Below are 26,430 nucleotides of genomic sequence, written 5' to 3' on the forward strand. Positions count from 1 at the left end.
TGTGCTCATCAGTGCTGATTCTTTCTAACCCCAAAATATCAAAATAACGTTGCAGAGTCCATTTAATAATAATATAATAATAATACACTTTATTTTATATAGCGCCTTTTAAGGTGGCTTCTCAAAGCACTTTACAGGATGACAATAACAATAAATAAGAAGACTACAACAATAATTAAGAAGCTTTCACAAGATAGGAAACAATTATAATTACAACAATACAACAATAACAATAGAGGAGACCGTGGAAGGTGGTATTAAGAAGAGCAGAGGGGTGAAGAATGGAACCAGTTAATTAAAGGCTTTTCTGAAGAAGAAGGTTTTGAGTCTAGATTTGAAGGAGTTTAGAGAAGGTGACTCTCTAATATCCTTGGGCAAAGAGTTCCAGAGCTTGGGGGCATAGCACGAGAAGGCCCTGTCGCCCATACAATGTAGACGGGCTTGGGGGACAGTAAGGAGGGCAGAATTTGAAGAGCGGAGGTTGCGAGGTGGGGAGTAGGGCGATAAAAGTTCAGACAGGTATTGAGGTGCCAAGCCATGTAAAGCCTTATAGGTGAGCATGAGGATTTTAAAGTCTATGCGGAATTTGACCGGAAGCCAGTGCAAGGACTCCAGGATAGGAGTAATGTGAACACTTGCACTAGACCTGGTCAGGATTCTGGCTGCTGAATTTTGGACATACTGCAGCTTGTTCAGAGTAGATTTAGATACCCCAGGGAGTAGAGCATTGCAGTAGTCGATTCGAGAAAATACAAATATGTTGATCAGCTTTTCAGCCACAGTTAATGATAGCATAGGGTGTAGTCTTGCGATATTTCTAAGGTAAAAAAAAGATGTTTTGACAGTATGCTGTACATGTGGGTCGAATGTTAAGCCAGAATCGAATATAACCCCAAGGTTTTTCAATTTTGATTGAAGCTCAAGTACAGAGCCATCTACAGACAGGGTTACAGGACTGGCTTTACGAAGTTGATGGGGGGTACCAATAAGCATGACTTCAGTCTTGTCACAGTTAAGATGAAGGAAGTTTTGAGTCATCCAAATTTTTATGTCAGAGATGCAATTAGATAGAATCGAGACAGCCACATCAGTGTCGGGTTTGGTATGGATGTATATTTGAGTATCGTCAGCGTAAAAATGAAAGCTGAGGCCATGTGATCTTAAAAGCTGACCAATTGGAAACATGTAAATGCTGAAGAGCAAGGGGCCCAGTATTGAGCCCCGGGGGACACCAGACTTGACAAGACCAATTTCAGACCTGTACCCATTGAGAGTGACAAAGTGACAGCGATCAGTGAGGTAAGACTTAAACCATTTGAGGGCAGTGTCAGAGACTCCAAACATAGTCTCGAGACGAGAAAGTAAGATGTTATGGTCAACAGTATCAAAGGCAGCACTGAGATCAAGAAGGATGAGTATGGAAAGAGAACCAGAATCAGAAGCTATTAGGAGATCGTTGGTGACTTTGACTAGGGCGGTTTCTGTGCTGTGAAGTTGACGGAAGCCAGATTGGAGGGGTTCGAAAAGGTTGTTTGTCATGAGGTGGTTATGTAACTGAAGTGTGACAGCACGTTCTAGAATTTTAGAAAGAAAGGGTAAGTTGGAGATGGGGCGAAAGTTGTTAAGATTGTCGAGAGCCATGTTAGGCTTCTTTGGCACGGGAGTAATAGCAGCAGTTTTGAGGACCGTTGGTACAATGCCGGTGCTCAAGGATTCATGCATTATATTGAGGACAATGGGACAGAGCGAAGAGAAACAGGACTGGAATAAAGTGGTGGGAATGGGATCTAAAATAGATGTGGTAGGTTTCATGCGCGTAACTAGTTTGTTTAGGGATGCTGAGTCAAGAAGAGAGAAGCTGGAGAGACGGGAACCAGAGAAGTTGGATGAGGAGGGAGGAGGTATGGAAATTATACCCGTAGTGGAGAGAATGTGATGCCGGATGTTGTCAATCTTAGAACTAAAGAAATCTAAGAATGTGTTGCAAAGTTGTGATGAGGCAGGTAATGTGGTAGGGCAGTTTGGCTTGAGCAGTCTGTTGATGGTGGAGAAAAGATGTCTGGGATTGTTTTGGTGATTTTCAATGATGTGAGGGAAGTAGGTGGATCTAGCAGACTCTATAGTAACCTTATAATCAGATAAGTAATCTCTCCAGGCCTGATAATGTACATTTAGGCCGGAAAGACGCCACCTACGCTCAAGTTTGCGAGAGGCTGCCTTCATGAATCGCAGATGGTCATTGTACCAGGGGGCAGGGCAAGAGAAGGAGATGGTTCGAGTTTTTAAAGGAGGAAAGGTGTCGAGGGTAGATAAAAGAGCATTGTCAAGTAACTGTATTTTGTCCTCTAGAGGGTCAGAGGAAGAGAAACAGGATAAGGAGGACAGAACAGAATTTGCAAACCTTGGGTGATCAATTGATCGCCAGTTGCGGAAATTTACAGAGCGTGAGGGGGGAGTGTTAGAAACAGGTAATTCCAGATTGAAGAGAATGGCTAAGTGGTCAGAGAGGCCTAGATCAAGGGGAGAGCAGTGGGAGACAAAGGAGACATTTGCAATAATTAGATCTAAGGTGTGTCCTTTGTTATGTGTAGGGGTACAAACAAACTGAGTAAGGTCAAAGCATCCCAAAAGAGAAAGGAAGTCTTTAGCCAGACTGGAAGAGGTTGAATCAATGTGTATATTAAAGTCCTTTTAAATTTAAGGGATAAGAATGAGAGAAAATCACCAAACTCACCTAAGACTCCACTGGGCGTGGGTGGTCTGTAAACTGTGGCAATAATAGTAGATTGGGGGATAGAAACATTTAAAACAAGACACTCAAAAGAAGAGGGAGGAGGTATAGCTATAGGACTTAGACTGTAAAAAAGGTTGTAAATAACAATGATGCCCCCGCCTCTGCCTGAAAGACGCGGAAGGTCAAACAAACCATATCCAGGAGGAGCTAGTTGGTTGAACAGGAGTCCTTCGTTTTGTTTGTGCCATGTTTCTGTTAAACACAGAAGGTCCAGTTGTTTTTCTTTGATAATGTCACATTAGACAGAAGAGCCTTGCTGTTAACGGAGCGGGTGTTGAGTAGCGCTGATCTGGCCAGTCTCGGTGATGCAGGGGGAAGCGGAGTGCGGTCCAGGTGCGGTAGTGAGAGGAGATTTTTGAGATTGGTGCCGGTACGTGATGGACTTACAGACGTGCGCCGAAAGGCAGGGATAGAGACTCCGCAGGCAGACGAACGAAAAAAACGGCATCCTGTGCTGCGATGGATGTAGTGAGTCGGTCGTAATATCCCAGTAAAACGGCAGTAATCGAATGTGTCTTTGACCAGGAAGTAGCTTTGTTTTAGTTGAAGAAGTTGCAGTGCAGTGTACCTCAGAGACATGATCGATGAATCGAGACGATTCATTTAAGGGCTATGTGCAATCTTTTGTGTCTCAATTCATCCTTTCCTATACATATACTTATTGCATGATTCTGTACCATCTGCACTGAGGCCATGATGTTTTATATGAGAAGCAACTATATGAGATATATTATTATGAGGTAATATCAATTATGCACCATCCCAACACAATTTGAACTTGTGGCATTTTACGTTGCATGATCTCCACTATGTTGCCTGTAGATATTTCTAATGGTTTGACATTCCTGCCATATCCACAAAACTACAAAACTGTTGAGCCTGTCCATGGTACACACAACGGTGGACCCATGGGCAGATGAATTTCAATGTCACAATGGCTGTGTTCATTATTTTATTGCTAAGATGAGTCAACAGAGTAGTTGTCATTCATTGTTTTATTTTCAGCCAACGACCCACCTGTATGACGATTTGCTAAGCTTTATAATAATCTACTGTTGGTAGTTAGTGATGAATTTAAATGGTGGGGTGCATGTGTGCATTGTAGACCTACAATATGCTTGCTCACAGTATGCTCTCAAATAAAGCAAAGGAACAAGTAATAGGCTTATTCCATGCTGAAAAGAGAAGAAAAAGAACACAACATTTCGGCTGTGCGGCCTTCTTCGGATGTAAAACTGCACTGAATACAATGACCATCAATTACCCAAAGCAACTACTTGCCAGTTCAGTTAGCCCTTACAAGAAAGTAATCAAAACTCCTTACCTAATATTAAAGCCAACTGTAAAACATGTCAAGCACAGACCACACATCCACTACACTCAAGTACTTTTATTTATTTGGAATTTGGAAGGAGTGCATTCTGTTTGAATAAAGAAATATGCTGGTTTGTGTTTACTCAAGATCCAGCAGAGTGCACACAAGGTCTGAAGGAAATTACCATACTGTGATCCAAAGGTGCTGTTTCTTTTTGAATATTTAAAAATATAGTCAAGCCTTGTCTTCTTAAACCAAATGGCTTCTGAAGGACATAGCTGAAGTTAATATTCTTATTATTATTCCAAATAATTTCAAACCTGAATGAGAAATTATATTTTATTTTGCAGTGAATTACAAGTTTAATCAGAGGTTTTGAGTGCTTTTCTACTTTATTAAAGTCCTTACTTTTAGTGAATACCATTTGTATTAAGATTTGTGTGCTTCCATTAGATGCACACTACCTTTTTTTTTCCTCAGTCTTCCTAATCACTGCCCACTGCATTGAGAGAATATTAATGAGGTAGAGAATACAGAGCATTTTAACATTTTTTCAGTTTTTATATGTTTTTAGATATTGTATGTGTAAGCACACGCTCTTCATTTAAAAAGCAAAATATTCTGTGTACATCTCTTTAGTGAAAACACCAGTCACAGGTACTTCAGATATTAGGAAAGGCATAAATCGAACCAGTAAAGCTGCAAACATCAAAGCCCCATTCACTGGTGTTATCTTCAAAGGAAGATTATACCCTGTGCTTCCTTCTTGTCACTTCTTAGAAGTCCTGGTTCTTTACTATTTCAAATCTATTTCACAGCAATTAGTTCTAATCATATTCCAGTTTTTCAGCATTCTACAATACTACCTTGGAAGTCTGTCACATTCATGTTATTATTTTTAATATATCTTTGAAAACTTATATAAGCTTTCTCCTGGTTTTCTTACACACTTATTGGTGCTGTGTAAAATTTGACAACATGTTCTCTTCAGAAGTAATTTCCAAGAAAGTAGTAACCTTTTTTGCATTTGTTCATATTCATCAAAGCCACATCATTTTGCGATGAACAGTCTGTAAATTTGAACCGGGATCAAAATGCAGCTTCCTTTTTTGTTCTTTTTTTTTCTTTCCTCTACCCATTCTGATAATTGCTTACTCATTCTGACCTGTTGTCAATTAAAGGCTGGAGGGGAGGGGGTGTCCTCCTCCCACGTATGAGTTCTAACTGATGGATGGTCCGTGTTTCTTTGGGTGTCAGAGTGTAGACAATCATCCATGATGAATTAATGTGGTAACCTGTTTAGCTGTACTGTACTCCTAGATATCCCAATACCCATGTACCTTGTAGAAACTGCTACAATTCTTCATAATTTACTTTGTGTATATGAGTAGTGTTGTGTAGTAGCAAAAAAGCTCATAATATTAAACTGAGAAATTTAGGACGCAGTTTTTGTAAATTCTGGATCTGTAATTCAGAAGTAGTGGCCTTATGAGCCTATTACATTATGCTGGGTAGGTGATCAAAGTCTTAAATTCTAAGTATTAATGCCTCAACATCCCAATATTATTTAAGTATCTTCATGAAGTGACAGATTTCCAGGATTTTCCATAGACATGAAGGAAGAAAGGCTACTGTATGTTTTCCTTCCTACTGTATGTTTCACGGCAGTAGATAGTGAGTCAGGAGAAGTGCAGACAGCAATATTGGATAGTACCTATCAATAACAATGGTTTGATGACAATGCATACCTTGTAGAAAAGTAATGAAATGCCCCTTTAGGAAATCCAAAAGTGTGCAGTAAATAAAGGAAACTAATTGCATTTTTGTATTTTAACAAATGTACAGTATGAGAAATAAATTACCAGCAATATAAGATATTCAGTAATTGAGTTGTAACTTTCCTTGGGGATTGGCTCCTGACATTTGTGGAAGTGATACAGAACAAAATGAATTATATAATAGTTTTTTTCTTGTATCTTTTCAAAAGTCATGACTCTGAAAAGATAAAATAAAATGAAAGGTTACCTATCAAGGGATTATAGTGGCAGAAGTGATAATTTAGTTTTTTTCCACTTTCTCAGCAAACCATGACATTCCCTCAAAAACATGCTTTAGGTCTATATAGTTCTTGCCTAGTAGTTTAAATACACATAGTCTGTGGGGCCTGACTTACTTTGGAATGCTGCTCATGTACTTGGTAGAAAGCACTCCAATCAATTATTTTGATTTTATCAGTCTGTAAAGAACTGTGTAACTGTGATAGCATCAGACAAATTTATTGTAATACAATTGAGAACTCAGTCATTTTGGCATGTTCTTTGTGCATTGCTTTGAATACTGGGTATGAAACAAGATGTACCAGTCAGGTGCAACATTTATTGTACAACCTGGTTTTCTTAACTCAGTGAAGAATAGACAATATAGATTTCCATGTTTTTGACATGATAATAACAGGACATTTAATCTATAGAATATTGCTTGTTTGTATATATTTCAAATTGTTGAAAAAAACATTTTTAATCACGCAGCTTCTGAGCCCAATCATTTGGACTTTCTTCCTCCACTGTGTGTGGCAGGTTTCAATTTGTAAAGCACTCTGTGCTGTGCCATTCCCATCTTTTAGAGAATTGAGGTCATTTTGTTTGGAATCAGTCTTTTTTATTTTAGATAAACTAGATTGCTTTGCAAAAAACTTTGCATTTGAGTGTGCTTGCTTCCTAGATTGGGATTTAACATTCAGTCCTTGAACTGATTTCCGAATAATATAGCTATTTAGAAGTGTCTTTACACAGCCATCCTGAGCACTGCCCAGTTACAGATTATATGGCAGGAGAAGCAGCAGCCTGCTGTCCTTGATTACATATCACTTATACCCTCTGCCCCAGTAGTGTCTCATACCATACACTAAGCATAAAGCAAATAGTAATAATATCTTAAAATACCCTGTCAACAGTTATACCATCCACTTTTTTCAAATTCCTGCTGCAGATGTGTAAGCAATTCCAAATCGGCTTTGCAGCATTGTACCCAGCACAATAAGGGAATCACATGCACATTACACATTATAAGTTGCACATATTTATAGCTCTCTTTAGTGCTTTGATGCTGTTTATAAAGTTAAGCAATGTTCTTACCACTCACAGGTTTTCTTTAATTCTTTTTTGTGATATGTTTCTTCTTTTTGAAATCCTAGTACTGGAAATGTTAGGTTTAGAAAACTCTGAAGCAATGACTGATCGCATGCTCAATGTCCTCATAATCTTTTAAGTACAGCGACATGAAGGGGCAACACAGAGCTAGGCTATGCTATAAATATTGTAATATAGTGACCTTTAGTTTCCATTTCTAGGTCTAGTGAATGGACAGCTTTTCATTTTCCTTGACAACAGCTCACTCAACACTGCAGTCCATTAACACTGGAGCTCATTAACATGTACACACTAGAATTCTGAGTCCCTAGTTATTAATGCATCTTTAATTGTGTGGTAGTCTGTTCAGGAAAGCTGTTGAAAATCAGTATAAACAGGTGGCTGAATTAGCTGATCTTTTGTTTCTTTTTTTAATTTACAAAAAAGTTTGCAGATAGGTCTCTATACATAATCAATTGTGCTTTTTTTTACAACAGCAGTAGTTGAATTACATTGATTTCAAAGATTTTCTGCCATGCTTTATGTGGTTTCTTTGGATTTTAGTCTCTGCAGCAAAAATATTATTTTGTTGCTTTTGTACAAATCTGACTGTGGCCTGGGGTCGTTACTCCTGATCTGACTTAGGTGAATTTTAAATAGACACCTGCCGTTTTTCCTGACATCATAGGAAAAGCTGAAAGGCAGAGATAACATCAGGAATAGACACTGGCCTGTAAGTGAAATGGTCACTCTGACTATAAGACTAGCTGCTGTAATTTGGTACACATGGAAGAAGGCGAGACCCAGAGTAAATGAGGATTGTATGCTAATTCATTGATAGATTACAGACATAGAATTGATTTATACTGGCCAATGAAACCTAGTGTATTAATTTTGGGGAAGTGGGAGGACACCGCAGCCCTAAGAAACTACCCATATAAACTCCACATACTGTATAAGGTGCTCCAGCCCAGAATTGAACCCAGGTTCAAAGACCTACCACACACACCATCATGGAACTGCAGTATAATCATATAGTCATAAGTATTAATTTTTATAATTAGGTTTTACATATGTTCCATTTGTGGCGCCGAAACCTGAAACAGATAAAGTTATTAGACAAGCAAAGTTCAGGCAGTCGATATATTGCAGTCACTTTGCACTTCTTCACTTTACAGACTACTATGTTGCCCTAGAATTCTTTCCAGGTATATGCTTACAATTAGTGTCAAGGTTTATATTCTTAAATGAGACTATTTTATTCTGTCAGGGAAAAAAAGAATGTCAGGATAAAAGATATATATATTACTATTTCTTTAATTCTACTCTTTGACCTAAATTATAAATTCATTAAATATCTTCTGTGTCTGGATAAATCATATTTTTAGATTAGAGGCTTATCTTTATATTGAAAATGAACAAATATCCATAGGCTGCATAATGTATAGGCCAGTTGTCAAAATTATGGAGCTTTTTTTTCTAAAACATAACTTATGGAAAGTACAGTAGATGGAAAACTATTGACTTACTGTATATACAAAATGAAACTACTTTCTCAGATTACTTCTTTTCCTATGTCTGTCTCTACTACTATTGTTGGCATAACTACTATTATTTCTGTACTGTAGCTATAAATTGTGGTCTGCACTCCATATGAGAGACATTAACTTTTCTTGATTTTCACCACAGAATATCTTGTGATGGGTAATTATGAATACATGATCACTGTGTTTTGTCTCCTTCCCTGAAGCCACTTGTCCTCTGCCCTCATTCTCTGTGTGAAAGAACAAGTAGCTGATTGCACAGCCAAGATTTACAGGTGTAATTCTGACTTTGTGCATGTATATGTCCTAAATTTTATTATTTAAAATGAAACACTTGAGAAAACGAAAACATTGTTGTACACTTTATTTTTTTGCCAATATTCATGTTTTTACTCAACCCTAGGTATTTTAAACAGACCTGTTGCAATGTGGTACTTCTTAGAAATTCAAGATCAAGTTTTGTGAAATAATGTCAAGACAATATCTTTACCACATTCTCCTTATTTGATCATATCTGTATTGTATTATAATGTTATTTTACTACAACAATAAAAGTAGAGATATTTAGCACTATATTAAAAACATATTGCCAATTCAAAGATTATTAATGTGGCATCTTTTAGATATTATATACGCATAACTACCAAATGTAGTATTAGTATTATTTTTATATCAGATATCAACGAGAGAATGCTGTTTTTCTCATGCTAAATATTTACCAATATTTGAATGTATTTTCTGAGACTGTGAATATTATGTGCAGTGTGTCTTTAAATGTCTAGGTGTAGTTTCATCACTTTCGTGTAAGAGAACAGCATGCCTCCTTCAATCAATGCAAAGGTTAACACTGTTGTCTCTTTCATGCCAATGAATGGGCCCTTGTCTGTAGCAATAAACACTTGATTTGCATTCGGGTTACATAGAGTCAGTTTCAAGTCATACTAGAAAAGTCTCTGTCCGCAATAGTGATGCAGTTAGTTTTTTGAAGCTCTGTTTTCAGTTCAGTGTTAAAAATAGCTGAAATGACCACTCAAACAGGAGAGCTTATTTAAAATAACTTGACAAACCTTTTAAGCATTCCAATACATGAATTCTGTTTTAATTGTTAGCATATTTTGCACAGAGATGTTGTTCATTTTTACTATAAAACCCAATGCCCTGAAGTAAATCAGTTGAACATTCGTCCATTTTATCGTACAGCAGCGAAACCACAAAGTAGGACTTATTTCAGTAAAAGGTAAAGCTGATTTATGAGCAAGTTAAAAGCTTGTCTAGTTTTAAAATTGCTGGTTTTTGTCATGACATAGTGGCCTTCTTTTATGCCTGTATTCTTTGACATTGCTATGGCAACCCTCAGGGCTGATAGAATTCCCCCAATCTTTTTTTTTCTTCCACAGAGAGTGATGAGACGGGAGTGATGGATAGTTTGCTTGAGGCCCTGCAGTCAGGTGCTGCATTCAGAGACCGGAGGAAGCGAGTGCCCAGGCCAAAAGGTGAATATCCTACTTATTTGATATTACACTCTTTGGGAGCCAGGAAACAGAATTCGTACCTTTTTATGTCAAAATAATGCATGTTACGTAATGACTGAAGTGCTTTAGGGGAGAAAAGCTGGCTGTGCCAGGGGGCATGCTTAATCTTTTCTTTACTATGACAAATGTCAGAAAGACGCTTATTCCAGTTGGCTGATGTCAGTACCAGTTTGTGAATCAATGTACTGAAGTCAGCATTGCCTGATTATAATGACAAGACTGCTCCACAGAAGCATATGCAGCTTATCTCTGTGGGTTTTGTATTAATGTAATTATATGGGAAGCTGAAAGTCATGATGTCCCTAAAGAATTAAAGCCTTTTATTCCTCCCACAAATTCCCACTTAAAGTATTGAAAATTAATTATGGAATCAAAAGAATAAATGGCTATATAATACAAATTATGCATTATAAATAACTTTTGTGTAAAAATTAAATGGTATCTAATACAGTTTTATATTGACATGCTGCAATGTCATTGGTTGTCTGGCAGCCCATAACAAAGTTCCAGAGTTCCAAAGGTCTAGAAATGTCTACTTATACCATTATAGAATTTTAAATTTGTGGTGAGTACTATGACTCTCGAGAATGGAATTGCACATGACAGCACATAGGATTAGAAGTTTTAGCTAGAGAATACTACTACTGTCAACAGATTGCACCCTTCTTTATCTGAAAGTTGTATTTCTTTGTTGTTGTCATATTAAGTTCATATTAAATTTCCTTACAAGGAACGTTAGTGTCAAATAACCACATATTGAAAACTCTACATTATCTCTGCCTAGTTATCACTACCTAGACTCCTCTTTACATTGGGGCTTGCTTGCTCTTTTTGATAGACTGCCTGGTTATCGATAAGGTTAAAACCCTTTCTGTGTTTTGACATTGTTTATATTAAGAGTTTTATTCCATAACTTTTGCAGATGTCCGCCAAAGTCTCAGCCCAGGTTCACAGAAGCCTGTTTTGAAGTCTTGTAACCATGGTAAAAAAATCTATGCAAACTTTTTTTCATCATGCATTGCAGTTTTACCTGTGCTACTTTTCCAGCTGAATCTTCGTCAGCATGCGCTTTGTTTTTCTGAAGCTGCTTCTTGTTCTAACAATTAATAATAAGACGTTTGCTTTCATTTGTTTATTTTGAACATTTTCTGAATGTACTGCATACGTTCACATAATTTAAGACTGAAAAAAGTTCCTGTCTGTATTGTCATCATCTGAGAAATAATTTAGTTTTCAAGTGCCATACATGTGGTACAGACTATGAATTACATACTGCAGATGATTAACAGCGGTTTATCAAGCAAATTGACATTTCTGTCTCTTATAACTTCCTCTGGGAAGTTATAGAACTGTAACTTCTGTAACTCAGCAAAACTTAATGCCTTGTACTATACTTAGAAAGTATAAAACTAAACTGCTACAGAAACAGTTATATTACACCTATACCAAAGTTTAAAAAAAGAGAATTAAGGAACTGACGGCATGAAGAGTGTTTTCTGATATTTTTCTGATTGTGACAAATATTAAATGGTTTGGGGTTACAGATAAGTAATCCAAGAGTAACCTTTAAAAGCCCTGATGAAGTTTAATTTGTTTTTATTACCTTAGTTATTAGATCATGTTATACACTTTAAAAGACAAATTGTAGGGTTACCATCATTTTTTCCTTCGATATGAAACATTTGTTTTGGTAAAAGATAAAAAAATAATCATTTCTTCTTTCGCACATTACTCAGTGCAGAGTCTGGGATGAAAGACATTGATTCTGTCTTAGTATTATTTTATTTCTGTTTTTATAGGGTGTGGGGGATACAGGGAAAAATCCTGTGGGTCTTATGTGATCCATCACTGGGAAAACAACCACAAAACTGTCTCATAGTTAACTGCTCTCAGATGTCCAGCAGCAAAAATAAATGAAGGGCACAGTACATTAAGGGATTTCTGTTCAAGTCTCACAAGGCAAAGTAAACTACTCTGAGGGGGCACTTCCAGGCTGACTCCTGCTTCTGCCTCCTTTGGCTACAGCTTATTGACTAATCATGCTGCTGGCTTCCTGAGCATTGCTTCAAGTCCACTATGTTTCCATTTGCCAGTCAGAGTCCTCAATGTGAATATAGCAAATTGCTTCACAGTTCATGCCAGGCCTTATATTTATCTTCATAACAGTTGGACCATCTGTTTTTTTTATATATTATTTTTCTGTCCAGTCCAATTTCTTGTTTTCCTTTTTGGCTTTGTCACATTTACTTTTGCTTAATGGAAAGGTTATAGGAGTTCAATTTCCAATGTTGACATGAACTAATTTTATTTAAGAACAGAAAATGTTTTGATTAGTCAATAAAGGTGTAATATAGGCAGTTACTCTGAGTCTGAACTTGTCATGGGTAATAGTTTTATTATATCTCTCAGTGTCTCTTAATAATCATTCTCTGAGGCTTTTACTTTTTTACACTCTTGTGTTAAAAACATAATTCAGAATCCTGTATTAGATGTAATTAATATGCATGACATTTTTGCATATTAAAGATGTTAGGAAGATGAGTAGTCCTTTGACTCAGGTACAGTTTTTGAAATATTAGGGTGCAAAGCATATCCTTTCATGGTGTTACATTAGGTGATTGCTCTCCAGATTTACAACTTGTTCAAGCAGGATGTACCTGGCTACCATCAATCACACTTAGATATCAGTGATTAATATGTTTTCTAATAAACTTTAATAGAAAGTTACACACAGCAGAAAACAAAGTTACTTTAGCATTACCAAAGTGCTTACTAACACAGTTTGTTGAAGAGTGTTTATTTTGTATTTTGGCAGTTTAATGGAATTGAACTTCCAACCTTGCAAAAAATATGTAATTCTTTTAACTATTCCAGACACCCAACTACTAGCCAGCAGCCATATCACCCTGCAACTCACAACTAGCAACCCACTAAGGAAAAACTAAGGTCTGTGTGGGTCCTAATGCCCCAGTATAGTGATGGGGACACTATACTTTAAACAGGCGCCGTCCTTCGGATGAGACGTAAAACTGAGGTCCTGACTCTCTGTGGTCATTAAAAATCCCAGGGCGTTTCTCGAAAAGAGTAGGGGTGTACCCCGGCGTCGTGGCCAAATTTCCCATCGGCCTTTATCAATCATGGCCTCCTAACAATCCCCCTCTGTGAATTGGCTTCATTACTCTCTGCTCTCCTCCCCACTGATAGCTGATGTGTGTTGAGTGTTCTGGCGCACTATGGTGGATGCTGCACATTGGTGGTGGTGGAGGGGAGTCCCCATTACCTGTAAAGTGATTTGAGTGGAGTGTCCAGAAAAAGCGCTATATAAGTATAAGCAATTATTATAATGATTATTATTATTACTAGGCTGGTAAGGGTCACATTACACACTGAACCTCTCATAAAATCATTGGGCGACATGACAGTTATTTTTCTAAGTTGCTTATGGTAAGATATGTAGATGGTAGCATTAGAAGGGGCAGATTTTAGTGTTCTCTATGTTTACTTTTTATTTATTAATATAATTTATCATTTTTTAGTGCTGCGTGTTATAAAATCACTCAAATTAACAGCTGCTAGCTAAATAATTTTAAAATCTCCATAGTCCTAAATATTCTGTCGTAATTTTATAGAATTATAATCTTGTTTTACCTTTTGGGTCACACTGGTTGTTTCAAGCACAACTAACCAGACTACAAAATTAAAATTATACTAAGCCATTTTCTGTTTAAATTACAAGCCGTAAACAAGTGAACATGCCCAGCTTTCTTTCATGTCAGTGAGTCATATGAGCAAACATTTCGTATTCATTAAACTGAAAAGAATGTATTAATTCAATTAATAAGAAACTACATTTTAATGTATGTGTGAATGTTACAAATTAGAACTGTAAGAAGCACTAAGTAATGGAAATATGTGACCAATGGTGCTGTTACATAGCAATTAATTTTGTTAAGATGAAACTGAAAGGGACTATTTTGAAATATGATACAGGTGAACAGGTGATAGAGTGAAAAAAGAAAATAGCATGATTAAAGATGCTTATTTTTAGGTTATTTGTTGTTAATTGATGTAGTAGTAGTCCAAAAATAACTGTATAGCTGAAACGTGTATAAATCTCTGTGGTAGCAACATTGCTTTCAGCCACTGAGTGTGACAGCGTTGGCTCTTGATTTACCAATCCCCTGGTTTCCCTGACCCTCAGGGGGTAACCACCATCTCCATTGTCTAGTAATATGAACTCCAAGCCTGTGCAGCTCAGGCAGTCATCATGAGCTCACCCCTTGTCTAACTCATTTCTTGAGAAGAGAGTGTTGATGCACTGAAATAGAGTGCTTAAGTGCAGTGTGCCACCAGACCAGTTTCTGTTAACAGGGATTGCTATCAGTGTTCTTACTTCCCACAGTGGGGAGGAATGCAGCCTTTATGAAATGAGGTTTCTACACTGAATACATTTTATTTTACTTTTATGTGAGCCTATCCAACAGTTTTCAGAACTACTTTATATCAGAGCTAGTTATGAAAGTATTACATGACAAAATCATTTTAATGATGGGAGAGCCAGAGGGTGAGAGAGAGAAAGAGAGAGCAAGACAAAGGCAGATGTAGAAATTATTTTCTTTCTGATAAGACTTCCCACGAAGTCAATTAGGCTTTTGAGGGATGCTTTACATGCTCAAGTCTTTCCTTTTTCGCAGTGAAGGTGGTACTTTATTTTCAGAAGATTTCCTCAAGTGCTGTAATTATATTTTTGATATGACAAGAGTGTAAAAGGGGGGATTTCTTGAATGTAGGAATTAGTCCATCTATAAAATAAAGATAAATTGTTTTTGTGATTGTTTCTTTTGATCCACAGGGGTTTTTTTTCCGTAAGATTATAAAAGCATTAATACTATACACATTGATCTTTTTTTAGCTGTATGTCCAAGTGGATTTAAATTTGTGTTATTTCTAAAGATGATCTACTGTAAGATCTACTGATCAGTTAAGGCAATACCAGAGATCATTTACAGTATTTGGTGGAAAAATCGCACGCGACACTATAAAACCAGTGTTTTTCTCTGTTTGGAAGATATCACTGCATTTCTTGAAAAATGGCATTAGAAGTAATATAAGAACTGCAGATCCATTAGGAAGTGTGTCACGTAAAAGTTATTTGCTGTGTGAATTACAGAATAATCACACTCAGCATAACCCTATAACATATTTTTGGCCAGTTGTGACAGAAACATACTGTTTATGTGGTCATTTAAAGTTACTGTGGTCATTACACTAGTATTCATTTAAAATGAAATAGAACTTTATTTTAAGAGTTATTCTGTCAACACTGTTGACATGTTTGCATTTCATAGGTATTCTACACATTGTTTTTATGCTTTTTATAAGAATGGTTATTTTTTCCCATTTTAAGAAGTATATAATAATCCTACTTAAATATTAGATTACATCAAATATAGAATTTTACTAATAGAAAATGGAGCAGTAACGTTTTCAACTCAGCTGAAGTGCTCTTCAGCTCAGCAGTTATAACCTGGGACATAAGAACAGAAAAAAATTGTAAGTAAATTGTAATAAAGATGATATTTTTCATGTAGTTGTTGCCAATTTAAATAAACCACAGGGACACCAGTAGCTGACAGATATACAATTCCTGAGCTGCTGACACTGAATAACAGTCAGTTAAATATACAGTATAGCTAGTACAGGGGTTAATAACAAAGGTGATCTTTTAATTAAGCAGGGGCAGAGAGAACTCCTGAATTTTAATAACTACTTTAAACTTAGCTGAATGTTGCATAGTGACTGTGGTTAATGAACTTATAAGTTCAACCTCTAGGGTTATAAAAACCACTGCAACTATTGTTATTTGACCTCTAACCATAATTTCCTCATAACTTTTTTCAACTAATAATATGGTGTAAAGATTATAATACTTGTCTTATCATTAAATCCTAAAATAAAATGCAGAGCACTACAAGTGTCCAGGTCTGAGGACATTTTGTTAGTTTTTGTTAAAATATTTGAAACTGTATGAAACCAATTTATGCAATGTCAAAAAAAACATTTTTTTTTCTAACCAGAAGACATTATCTTCGATACTTTGGAAGAATTAGTTACTGTATTGTGTAAAAAGTATACTAACATTGCTTATTTAGTATAAGTTAGGAATTGTCATTTTGAGATGCTAGAACAGGGGTCGGCAACCTTTTTAGAGCAAGGACCATTAAAATTTTTTTACTAACCTTGAAGGGCCATCTGATTGAAATCCTTTATGTAGCCGATAAACTCACCGACTGGAATAGGTTGTGTTTCTCCAGGCAAATCTCCTCTGCGATCTCTTGCATACACTGCTGTGATACTCGATAACTAGCTCGGGTAGCCGCAACATTTTCTTCGAATTTTCTCTTGAAAAGTTTTTGCTGCCCCTGAAGCGACTTTTTCAACTGTTCTGATTTTTCCTTCGTCCATTTCCTTTCCGAAAACCTAGCCTGATGTTTTGTCTCGTAATGCCCTTTTATGTTGTATTCTTTAATCGCGGCAATTGTTTCCTGACATATAAGACACATTACCTTTTTTTTCAGAGCGAAAATGGTCTTCTGACCATTTGTTGTTGAATTTTCGACCATCTGCATCAATCTTTTTTTTTTGACATGGCAGGAATAACTAACAGTTAGCCTCTTGTCAGTTATAGCTTTTAGAACCATTTGAAATCATTACCTGCTTTCAAACTAGATAGTATACACTAGACGTAATTTGCGTGACTGAGCCAATCACAGTAGGCAACAAAAACCCAAATGAATTTACAGTAAGAATCTGTTGTAGCACAGGCGTGTGTAACCTAGGCTAAAGCTGACGTCTGATGATAATAATAATAATAATGATGAGAATAATAATAATAATAATTGCTTACACTTATATAGCGCTTTTCTGGCCACTTCACTCAAAGCGCTTTACAGGTAATGGGGACTCCCCTCCACCACCACCAATGTGCAGCATCCACCTGGATGATGCAATGGCAGCCATAGTCATAGCCATAGAACGCTCACCACACATCAGCTATCAGTGGGGAAGAGAGCAGAGTAATTAAGCCAATTCATAGTTGGGGATTATTAGGGTAAGGGCCAATGGGAAATTTGGCCAGGGTGCCGGGGTTATACTCCCTGCTCTTTTCGAGAAACACCCTAGGATTTTTAATGACCACAGAGAGTCAGGACCTCAGTTTTACATCTCATCCGAAGGACGGCGCCTGTTTACAGTATAGTGTCCCCATCACTATACTGGGGTATTAGGACCCACATGGACCGTAGGGTGAGCGCCCTCTGCTGGCCCCACTAACACCTCTTCCAGCAGCAACATTAGTTTTTCCCTGGTCTCCCATCCAGGTACTGACCAGGCTCACACCTGCTTCAGTGGGTTTTCAGTTGTGAGTTGCAGGGTGATATGGCTGCTGGCTGTGATAGGCTAAAAGTAAAATGCATCGTGCAATAGGAGTTGTTCTGCAATTGTCCGTTAGTGTTGAGAGAGAGCAGCAGAGCTAACAAGTAGAAGCCACTGGCGGAAGATTTTCAACATCTGATGCAAAAGATAACCCTCGAGATTCAAACAATATTGAGCTGCGGGCCACTCAGAAAAGTTCAGTGATCCGGATTTGGCCCGTAGGCCGTAGTTTACCGACCCCTGGGCTAGAACAGATATTTTAAAGTAAGATTTGCAACTTTTGTTAATTTGTGTTACACTTTAATAGACCAGTGGATGAAAATTTTAAAATTAGCCCTGTTTCTTAAAGTATGCACTAATAGTGTTCTTCCTTGTTAGCTGTTTATGCATGATGTTTTTTTTTTGCTTTTCAAAGCACGTTAAATAGAGATCTTTCAGTGCTTTTAGCAATTATATCCTTGTTTGTGAAATTCATCTTTTTCTTCTTAACTTAGACGTCAAACTTTCAAATATACTGTCTGTTGCTTTTAAATTCTTCAGTGATTGAAGTTTGAAGTCTAGTTTAATTTTAAAAAACGGTTTGAAACTGAATTGTGACCTTGGAATTCCAACACAGAAGTGTAATCAGACTCCACACATGTGCTTAAGGGAACTAGCAGGTGAGCAAATAATCTAAAATTGGTTGGGCTTTTATATGATTCTGTGTGTTTTGATTTAATAGCTTTATGCTTCTGCAGGAAGATATTTTATCTGTGAAAAGGATTCTTTTCATATGCGAAGTTTGATCACTAAAATCCACATGATGATTTTATTGAATTGGCACTAAGTCATGAACATTATAATGAAGGCACTTGAAGTTATCAACAGGGTACCTGCAGACTCACTGTGGAGGTCCGTTTATTGAATGCCCAGTCCAGGAGCAAAAAGCAGCATGTCTCTCTGCTTTTCAGTGTGAACTGCACAGATCCACAAAAAGGAACTATCATCATATCATAATCCAGATGTACTTGCATCAGTTTAATTCTGGCAAAAGTAATTCAAGTTAATGTGAATTTTCCAGAAATTAACAACTCTGTGTGCTTTGTGTTAATTTAATTATACACTTGCGTTATCTTGACTTTGCATACCAGTGCTACCCTCCCACATACTGCAGACTAATTTTGCCTATGTTGCCGTTATGTATTAAGGGGGATATAAGGAAATTGTCTGTCTTCCCTTTTAGCGATGCTTTACAAGGCGTGCCATACCTTAAGATGGAATTTTATTAGAAGGTGCCAGATTTATATCAATGCCAGATTCCTTTAGCAATTTATTGAAGACAAATAAAAGGAGGAGGCGGAGAAACAAGATTTTTTTCAATAAAGAAAATAAACTCAAAATTGTGTCACAACTGGTAGGAAAGGTGATTGTGGTAAGATTACCAGTTAGCATTGAATTGATGTATAGGTTTGTCTAGCTGATAGAATTAGTGAGAATTCAGTGTCTATAGAAAAATGGTGCAATGTGACCCATAAAATCATGCTTATGTCAGTGGTCTTTTTTCAAAGCTTAAACCTTAAATCCCATTTCTTTTCTTTTTTTGATCCCATAAAGCCTTATAATAATGAAGGATTTTAGAAATGTGCGGTTAATCTAAGTAGTAATTTATAGAGTGAGTCGGTGTCCTGTAATGCTTCTGTTTCCATGGTGACAATTTCTTATGCAGAAGGTAAAGGAGGTTGGGGGTTGTACAAATGCTAATTGTAGCCATTTGTTGTCCCTTCTGTCTATTTCTTAAGATACCACTGTGCCACAGCTCTGAGTCTTAGGGCAAACGGCAGGATTTGCCCCCCAAAACACTTCTGATGATGGCTACCGGCTGCTCTGTTTAAAAATTGTTTGAGCAGCCATCAGCGCTTGCAGTGCTACTGTGCAAAGAGGCACAGCTTGGCTGACATGCTGACAACTGTTGATCAGGGGCTTAAAAAGAAAGGATGTTTAAAACCTGTAGGGAAGAAAAGGCTGATGACATGAAGATTAATTTGACACCAGTTCCTCTGAGACTAGTTTTAGTCAAATCTTTACAACTGTTTCTGTTATCCTGAGCAACAACATTGACGCGTCAAGGAAGCCAGAGTTCAGGCACCAAGGGCTTTAGTTGTTCCAGCCCTTTGGATAGTGGATTCTGGAGTGGCCTGAGGCTAAGAGGTTCATTAGATTGAATCAGCCAAGCTTCAGCCTACTGAGGTTTTATATTAGCAAGCCTAGCTGTGCATCATCTTAGAAAAATTACTCACGCTGTGAATTCTTAAGAGCTAATAAATTAACAGACAGCAATTAATGAAAGCTCATCTCTAACTAGGTAATGTTTGTGAGAAATAAAAAAAGAGTAACTAAAGGAAATTATTGCAGAATTTGTCAGAACATAAATTCAGATTAATCTAGAATCCACAGACCCTTGAAAAGCGTGGGGTTTACCTTTCTTCAGTATAAGATGCTTTATTGTCCTTCAATAATGTTTTTTAATTAAATAATGAAGAAACACTGTCATGCAAAATTACTTTAAGGCATGTTTTTTGTCAAGAATCAAACAATCAATTCATCCCAACGCAGAGCATGACAGTGTATTTCATTTTAATGCCTGTTATTTTGTCACATCTCAAATGTATATTTTAGGTCACAGAGATCTGCTGTTGTTTCATATTGTATTTAAAGGCTTATACAAGAAGAGGCCTCAAACTGCAGCATCACAACCAGCATTTAATGCTGTAATTACAATAATGAGTTTTAGGGGGAACTAAAACAATAAAATCTCAATCTCATTTGAAAATCACAGTTAGATGCCATTTGGTTTCATTATGAACAAGGTTGCAGTAGCACTGTACTGCTAAATCGTGTTCCCAAATGTAATCTTTATTTGAGGTAGGAGGAGATCTATTGAACATACTGTAAGTTGCGTGAAACGTATTTTGATTTCCTGAACAAAACCATAATAAATAAGTCTTTGTGATAAAAATACTTGTGGGGAGAGACTAATGAAATTTGCTTACAGCACTCAATGGTAACTAGACAAGATTTGTTGATGCAATGCTATTTGTGTATGTATGAACTATCTCTCCCTATTAACTATGTACATCTTGTTTTCAACATACAGTATAAAAATATAGAAATTAGATCAAGTAAGGCTGAAATAAATCTCTGATTCAAAAAAGTCATATTAGACTGCGGGCTTCTTGTATTTATAGCTGTGTGTACAGTATATACTGTATACATACAGTATGCTGTACCTTTAAACATATTGTTCCCTATGGTATGGGAATCAGAAAGCACATTTTATTATAGGATATAAAATTGCTGTCCCAAATCTAACCCAAATGAAGTTTGTAGGTTTCTCTGACACTAAAACTGTGCCCTGCCTGAAAGACAAAGGGGATGTGTTGTGTGGAAAGTTGAGTAGGACCACCTGAGGGTTCGCTTCCATACAGCAGCAATTCTCTATGCTAATACAGTGGGCATCATGAAAGATCCATAAACCAGACTGCAGACGGCAGGTGCCCCTCAGATGGTAACGTCATGACTCACTGGACTGTAAGACTGCAGTTTGTGCATTGACGTGGATGACAACCTTCTGGATATTAAACAGTCTTTGTCTCATTTGGCAATGACGTGGAAGAAACCTTGAAAGTTTCACTGAGGTTTGCAAGGGAATGCCACCATTGTAAGCAGTTGCATAATGGTAGCGCTGTACTGCTGGGTCTTAACAGAACTGAACTCATGTAAGATTATGTGACTACACTCAAACTTGGTAATTTGTCTAAGATTGCTTAAGTCTGTAAATGTATCCCATCAAATGCTCACCTTTAATCTAGCGCCTTTTCTGAAATGTTCACTATATTTTAAGTAATTACTTTTAATTTAACACATTTTGCAATAAGCTGTTTTGTACATCCATCCATTATCAGAAAGCTTTATTATTCTTAGTATGGTTTGCACTTCCTGAACTAGAGGATGGAAAGTGGCACTACACGCCATCTGTATGTCAATGCATTATTTCTTAAATAAGAAATGTTTAAGTGAAGATATACTTTTTTTAATTTGTTGTCAGATGTCAAAATATTTTTTGAGACTTAAATGTTCTAAACAGAATTTTTGCACGAAAACTGGAAATTACCAACAACGCCCCCATTCATATAAAATAAGGGGTTTCTTTTGAATCTCCTTGGCCAGCCTTCCTGCCATTGCCATCTGTCCACTTTAACTCATTTAAAATTCTGCTGTTCTCCTTGTCTTTCCTCATGCTTCTCCATTACTCTAATTGACTCCCTGTTGTTACAAAAATCTGATTCCAAACGCTTGTCCTGGCCTACTGCTGTCTCAGTCACTCTACCCCTGCTTATTTTCAGTCTCTTATCTCTCCCCATAACCCCTCCTGCTCTTTTCCAAAACTTTTTGTACCCCTTTGCCCTTCAGGGTGTAGTGATCTCCCCACAGAAAACAGTTCTCCCCAGTCCCTGACCATCTTAAGGACCATTTTAACTAACTAGTTTAGACAACACCTGTAAGCTCTCAGTTCTCAATGGCATTCTTCAGTAGCTTCTATATTGAGGTGCATTCATGTTTTTAATTCTCCAGCTGGTAATGTACCTTGCTAATTGGATTTACTTGCTGTAAACAAGTTATGCATACCTACAGGGTGTTTACATCACTTCTCTGTATCCATGCAACATGTACAGTATGCTGTTTTAATTATTTTAATTTATCTTATGTGCCATTTGCATTGCTTGTTTATTTTTATACCGTAGCTTCATTTTCATTATATTAATATACAGTACAATGTTATACCCACACAATTGTTTGAAAAATGCAGTAAGAAAAGAGTAACTATAAATTAAAGTCTGTGTCAAGATCTTATAAGTTGTTTTTGAGTTGATATATAGGAAATGTTATTTTTACATAATAATCATATTACATTTATAGGCCATTAGAATATATTGAAGGCTACTATTGGATTGAAATGCCCATGTGTTTGCTTTTATTCAGTTTAGATGTTGGATTTCTTTCAAAGTATTGAGTGTTTTAAATAATTTATTAGCAGTCAGTAACAACTTAAGGCTCTTTGAAGACTGCAGACTTGTTTCCATTCCATATCCAAAAAATTAATGATTTATCATTTGCTACTCAAGAATGCTTGGGAATGTTAACTAATACTCCCTAAAGAACACAGTAGACTTCACATTTCTTTTCTTCCAGTGAAAAATGAGAGCTTGAGGTTTTAACATCCATTTTCCATGCCATTATTGCATTTCTTCCGCTTTATGGAAATACAGTCTGGCTACAGGTCATGTACTGTAATGCAATCTATTACAAGTGAATATTTAGGTTGGTTTCTAAAGACTATCAAAAAGTGCAACTGGCCTACAGAAATAATACATTGTTATAGTAAATAATCAGAACATGCTGTGTCATAAAAGAGACATGCATAACACTAGCTTGCCTAGTGCCCTTACTTATGTAGACTATTTTTCCAGCTGTCATGCAATTACAGTTAAAGTGTACGTATTGTTTAAACAGTAGATAAAACCACTGAGAAAAAGAAATGAGAAAATGCAGTGCTTTTCATCTATACCTTTCTTAGGATAATTACTTGGAGAGTATGTCTTCCCAAACTAGATAATTTAAAGAACAGTCTCTGATCTTTTCCCAGAACAGCTAAATGAAATAATGAAACACTAATGTTTCTACTTCTGTAATATAGTTTAGTGCTTCTATCGTAGCACTTCTACATATTATATCTAACATGCTACTTCTTATGTGCAAATTTAACTTTACACATTGACAGTTTATATTGTTTAGAAACTCTAATTTCTTTCTTTTTTTCTTAATTGCTGATTAACTCTGTAATTGTGAAGAGAACAGAAAAAGTAACATTCCTGTAAGCATTTTAAAAGATCTTTTATATATTAGATATATCTTTATATATTAGATAAAGTATCTTTTATATTATGATACCCCATAATGGGGTGGTACAATGGCAAAGTTAATATTGCTGACAGGGGCCCTGGGTTCAGTTCCAGACGTGGTGTTTGTGTGGGTTTCTTCCGGTTGCTTCAGTTTCCTCCAACAGACATACTGGTAGGTTAATTGCCTTCTGGGAAAATTGGTCCTGGTGTGAGCCTGTGTTTGTTTGTGTCTTTGTATTCCCTGCAATGGACTGCTGTCCTGTCAAGGGTGTTTCCCTCCTTGCACCTGTTGCTTGCCAGGATAGGCTCCGGCTCCCGCATGACCCTTTATTAGGTAAAGCAATTAAAAAAGTGGGTGGATGTATAACTCTCACCTTAAAGAAGTGCATCCTGTTTTCACTTGTTATTGCTCGTCCTTATGATTTTTATGTTTGTGCCTGTTTTTTGTTTCGCTGCTGACCATAAATTATTTCACAGGGTCCACTTTGATAAAACATGTTTATAATCTTAATTAAAGAGGTCATTTTTCATTGCAGGAGCTGCATACTTATCAAAAACTTCTGGGTGTCTGGCTCACCAAGATTAGTTGATGTCACTTTTGAATATTCAGCATATATTCAATCAATTTTTTTCATGATGTATGGAATCAATACATCCACAAAGCTCACTTTTTTGCTGAATAATGGTACTAATGGAAACAGTCACATATGAAAGTATTTAAGCATATGGATTCACAGGCTCTTCTCTTTTTTATTTGAACCACAAACTGTAAGTTTTTGGTGGTCATTTTAACTACAGAACAATTTATTGTGGGTTTTTTTAGTATCAAAGATAATTGCAACTGATCTTCTCAGTTACATGTTTTCTTGTTGGGCTTAAGAGTGCTTTTTAAAAAGGACTGTGGGGTGTATACATTGGACCCACATCTGTGTGTCTACACAGGCACAAAAGAGAAGCAAATGTTCTCTGAAGAAACCATTTTGACGTCGCAGAATAGTCAAAATGATTTAATTCTGATACCTAAAAAATAAAATAGGTTGATTTATTAACAAAAAAAGGAAATTACCAGAAATATATGATAAACTTGTTTGATTAAATCTGCTTTTATTTTTTGCTACAACAGATTACAGTAAATGAGAAGCTTTAAAGGCTGATAGGATTGCTTTTTTGTGGACTAGAGAACAATGCAGATGTTCAGTTGTTGGAACAATTATCTGGATGCTGGTTGGAGAGCACTGTTCTGTTAGACAAGTGATGGATGTTTCCCTGTTTAGAAAAGTGCTGCTCACAGACTTTTTACTTTTTTTGCCTCTTATTTCCTTTTGTTTTTGAACCATCCTCACTTGCATTTTGCATAGAATTCTTTAAACATTGTACAAACATTACTCTACATAAACATTTTGGGGGAAAAAAAAGAAATAATGCGTTTTCTAATATAAATGCACATATTGTTAATGTTTTAAATAGTTTAAGCTATTTTGTAAGTCTGATTACAGGTATGAATGGAGATGGAAGTTATTTTCTTTTTCTTGAAAATAAACAGATTGATAAGGAAGCAGGTAATACTGCTATAAAGGCAGGACTTGGTGCCGCTGTGAATGTTTGTGTCTTGGGAAGGATTCCTTTGACCAAAAGCACTTTATAATTTAGCAGTAACTAACACTGTATTTAGAGGAGAGTGGGTGATAAGTGCAAACAGTGCAGTTAGATTGCCACAGCTTGTCTATAACAGTTCTACTCAAAAACTTTGATAGTAAAGTGAAAACAGATGGAATGAGTAAGGCTGACAGCTTCTCTCTGACTGATGAAATTGCTATTGATTTATGACAAATGTCAGTAAAAGCAGGCATGGACTGTTTTGTTGCTGTCAGATGAGAGCTGAAGGTAGGTAGGTTTTGTTATCAATCATGAGTTGTCTGCTTAAGACAATGGCAAGCTGCTATAATTGATTTGATGGCTTCGTCTACTCTTGTGGCCGCAGTAGCAGTGCAGCGGTGCAGAGAAGTGACACAAAGAGGAAGTGACACAGAGCCTCAAAGGCAATGGCCTGTTTTATTTGATTTAACGGGGAGAAATTTAGCAAAATGTCTTCTCTGGGTTATAGAATGAATGATAAACTGCAGTTGTTGGTACAGAAATAAAGGGTTATCCAAATGAGTGAAGGTAATGTTAAGTGGCCTTGGTTGTGAAATGGGTGAAAGTGAATAGTATAGTCCTAAGATTTATTTTTTTAGGGAAGTTAATTATTTTTAATGTAGTACATACAGTATATTTGAACTGCTGTTGTGCTCAGTTCCATATTTTTCTTTGCATTTATTTGTAAATAAAGATGCTAGTTTCATTTCTAAACTTCCTGGAGAAGCACCGGCTGTCATCTTTTTTTTCTTTATAAAATAATTGCCATATTCACATGAGGTCATGGTAAGGGTCCCAATGATTATTATGAGAAAATGTGACTAAGCTTCAAAAATCACATCCTGTGTCTCTTGGGTTTACTAGTGTTTCCAGCATTTGGGGATTTCAGATCATCGAAGAATATTACTCCTGAATGCCCATGTTAGTGTTTTGACATTTTAGGACATGTCTAATCCCCTAATGTGAGGACAAAGAAAATAACAAGTAGTGGAAATTCCTTTTATCTTAAAGTGTGCTGGTTACCTCAACTGTTACAGTATGTTGCATTTATCCGGGGCTTTAATGTCCTGCAATACTAATGTGCTTTTGCATATCCTAGGGCTGATTTT

The 26,430-nt window shown here is 36.6% G+C and overlaps 1 protein-coding gene across 5 annotated transcripts in view; it reads left to right on the forward strand.

Annotated features, from left to right (window-relative positions):
• Positions 1-26,430, forward strand: part of LOC102697182 (protein diaphanous homolog 3) — a 461,123-nt gene that overhangs the window by 385,832 nt on the left and 48,861 nt on the right. For 4 of the 5 annotated variants that reach the window (XM_069178992.1, XM_069178996.1, XM_069178994.1 and 1 more), the window contains 2 exons: positions 10,179-10,274; positions 11,236-11,295. In XM_069178992.1, the coding sequence (XP_069035093.1) occupies positions 10,179-10,274; positions 11,236-11,295 (156 nt within the window). The remainder of the gene's footprint in view (positions 1-10,178; positions 10,275-11,235; positions 11,296-26,430) is intronic. The other variant, XM_069178995.1, reaches the window with a different exon arrangement.

This window comes from Lepisosteus oculatus, chromosome 15 (genome assembly GCF_040954835.1).
Source record: "Lepisosteus oculatus isolate fLepOcu1 chromosome 15, fLepOcu1.hap2, whole genome shotgun sequence".
In the NCBI taxonomy this organism is placed as follows: domain Eukaryota; kingdom Metazoa; phylum Chordata; class Actinopteri; order Semionotiformes; family Lepisosteidae; genus Lepisosteus; species Lepisosteus oculatus.